The sequence below is a fragment of the Pteropus vampyrus genome, unplaced genomic scaffold (assembly GCF_000151845.1).
Source record: "Pteropus vampyrus isolate Shadow unplaced genomic scaffold, Pvam_2.0 Scaffold1, whole genome shotgun sequence".
Taxonomy (NCBI): Eukaryota; Metazoa; Chordata; class Mammalia; order Chiroptera; family Pteropodidae; genus Pteropus; species Pteropus vampyrus.
Genome location: NW_011888782.1, coordinates 3,245,887 through 3,248,931, shown reverse-complemented (window position 1 = coordinate 3,248,931; position 3,045 = coordinate 3,245,887). Strand labels below are relative to the sequence as shown.

Below are 3,045 nucleotides of genomic sequence, written 5' to 3'. Positions count from 1 at the left end.
ACTTAGGTTGGTGCAGGCTCTTCTGTATTCAAATATAACTTCCAAGGTGCCCTGGGAATTGGTATGCAGCTGATGGAAGGGAAAAAAGATGGAAGATCACTCATGGGAGGCTTTTATGGGCTAAGCTTGGAAGAGATGCACACTACTTCTGCTCACATTTTATTGGCCAGATCTTAGTCCCATGGCCATACCTAACTTCAAGTGAGGCTAGGAAATCAGGTCTAGCTCTAAGTCCAAGAAGAGTAAATAGATTTGTGAGTGTCTAGAAGGCTCTACACAGTTGGTATTGTCCCTGAGACACCAGTGAGTCCCTTTCCCTCCACTCTCCTCATCCTTCACAGCTGCCTTGGGGAAAATAGCAAGTTCTTATGGCTTATGCCCTTCTCCTGGAGAAGAAACCCTCCTGTGACCCTCTACTCTGGAGATCTTGGAGATTTTTCAGCCTTGTAGGTGGCTGCTTAGTCCGAGCTTTCCAGTACAATGGGACTTTACCACCTTCTTAGAGGGTTCTGTGTGTTACCGTGCATCTCTTACTCCTCCTAATTTGCTTTATAGCACTAGAGAACAACCAAGTCTTACTTGACAGGACCCATTCTTGCCTTTCAAGGTTAGGAGAAGGGCTTTAGAGTCAGAAGGTCTGGGTTCAAATCCTGGCTTGGCTGCTAAGGGCTTTGAGTAAATTTTTTAACCTTTGAGCTTCAGTTTTACTTTATAGGTAAAGTGCAGATAATAGTACCTACATTTTAATATGGGTGAGATGGCTTGTTTGGCATTTGGCACAGAGTTTCCTGTTATTAATAGTAATAGCTCTTTGCAGATACACACAGAATGGGTAATGTCGGGGGGTTGTTTTTGCCAACTGTGTGGTGTTCAAAGTACATTGGTAGATTTATGAGAATTATTTTTAATTCCACAAGTAATTCCAGGCTCCCACCAGGCACCAGGTACTATAGGGATTGAGATAAGTATGACATATCATCTGACTTCTAGAGCTCACAGTCCTAATGGGCAGCTCTTGGCAAGGTTGAGCTATCTCTTGGCTACACTTTCCTCAGTTGTGATTCCTCCACTTGCGCCTGGAGAAGGAAGTTTATACGCATATGGTGTACTCTCCCCTGAATTCTAGATTCATGTAACCAGCTGCTTACCTGGCATCTCCAATAGTATCCCCAACTTAGCATATCTGAATTCCCCCTGCAACTTATTCTTCCCACCATCTTCTCTATTTTGGAAAAAGACACCACGAATATCCGCTCAGTTGTTCATGCTAAAAAAAAAAAAACCCAGGAGTTTTCACCATTTCCTCTTTGTCTCTCAGCACTAGCATTCGATTTATCATTGAGGCCTCTCTGTTCTATCTCTAATTCATGTATCAAAACTATCTTTTCTGTTTCATCTTAGCCGATGTTTTCTTTGTCCAAGAACCATTATCTTTTCCCTGGACTAGAGCAACTATTTCTTATTGAGATCCCGAAATTCATTATTTCCCCTCAGCCACTGGGATGACATTTAAAAGATTTAAATAAGATCACGTGATACCCATATAACTTGAGCCCCCTCCCTCTGACCTCATTCATCACTGTTCCCTTCACTCACTGGCTCCAACCACTCTGGGCTTCTGCTTGTTCCCAACTTCCACTCTTCTTTTGCCAGAATTCTTCTTCCCCCAGAACAGTGTGTGGCTGATTCCTTCTCTTCATTCATATCTCCACCCAGATGTGATCCTCTCAGAAAGGCCTTTCAAAGCCTTTTTTATGTCTCAGAGAGATTAGTCCCCACCCTATATCCCCAGCATAGTAACTCAGTTGAGTTACCTGTTTTATTTCCTTGCTAGCACGTATTACTGTCCGAAATAATATAATATAGTTATCTGTACTCCCCATAGAAGTGAGCTACCTGAGGTCAGAAATGTTTCTGCTAACCCATCACAGTGTATCACAGTGCTTGACAGTGGTGGCAGTGGTCCTGGTGGTGGCGAGATCTGGAGGTGGTGGTGCAGGAGATGGTGGTTGCTTGGTTGTTATTGGTGATGCTGGTTATTGGTGGTAGTGGAGGCGATGGTGGTGGTGGTCATGACGGTCATGGTGGTGGTGGGGGTGTCATATTTTTAATATTGGTAAGAAGCATTCTTTAGATAAAGGGAACAGCTTTGCAAAGCCTCTGAAGTCAGTGACCTTGTAAGTCTTGTTCAGAATTTTTATCTTTGGTTTAATAAACTACCTCTGTTTTCACTAATGCCTTTTCATAATCTGTAAAGTGTCTTTCTCACTGTGGGCTAATGGTTCGTACTGATCCTCATACTTTTTCTCTCTCCATAGTTCCCTTCCCAGTGACCTGTCAGAAAGACTCGCTGGCTGACCTTGTGTTCCTAGTGGACGAGTCATTTGGGACCAGACAAAATTTAAGGAACCTGCAGAGCTTCCTGAAGAACATTACCATCTCCCTAGATGTGAGGGACAACTGCATACGGCTTGGACTTATGAGTTACAGCAATACAGCCAAGACTATTTCTTTTCTCAAATCAAGCACAAATCAGTCTGCATTTCAGGAGCAAATCCAGAAGCTTTCTCTCCAGGCTGGGAAGTCCAATGCTGGGGCTGCCATTGAGAAGATGAGAAGAGAAGGCTTCTCAGAGTCAAGTGGCAGCAGAAGGGCACAGGGAGTGCCTCAGATAGCAGTCCTGGTTACTCACAGACCCTCAGATGATGAGGTACGTGAGGCTGCAATGAAACTTCGTCTGGAGGACATAACTGTGTTTGCCATGAGCATCCAAGGGGCTAACAAAACCCAGTTAGAAGAAATAGTATCCTACCCTCCAGGACAGACAATTACCACGCTAAAGTCCTATGCAGAATTGGAAACTTATAGTAAGAACTTCCTGAAAAAGCTCCAGAATGAAATATGGTCCCGAATTTCTACTCGTGCTGAACAAATGGATCTTGACAAAACTGGTATGTTAAAAAAATATATTTTTCTTATTATAAAAGTAATTTGAGTAATTGCTTGGGCTAGGGCAGGAGTGAGGACTGACTTCAATTACATAAA

The 3,045-nt window shown here is 43.2% G+C and overlaps 1 protein-coding gene across 1 annotated transcript in view; it reads left to right on the top strand.

Annotated features, from left to right (window-relative positions):
- The window catches only part of COL6A5 (collagen type VI alpha 5 chain), an 80,924-nt gene that overhangs the window by 2,592 nt on the left and 75,287 nt on the right, over positions 1-3,045 (top strand). Inside the window, exon 3 of the mRNA XM_011385030.1 lies at positions 2,319-2,951. Within this exon, the coding sequence (XP_011383332.1) occupies positions 2,319-2,951 (633 nt within the window). The remainder of the gene's footprint in view (positions 1-2,318; positions 2,952-3,045) is intronic.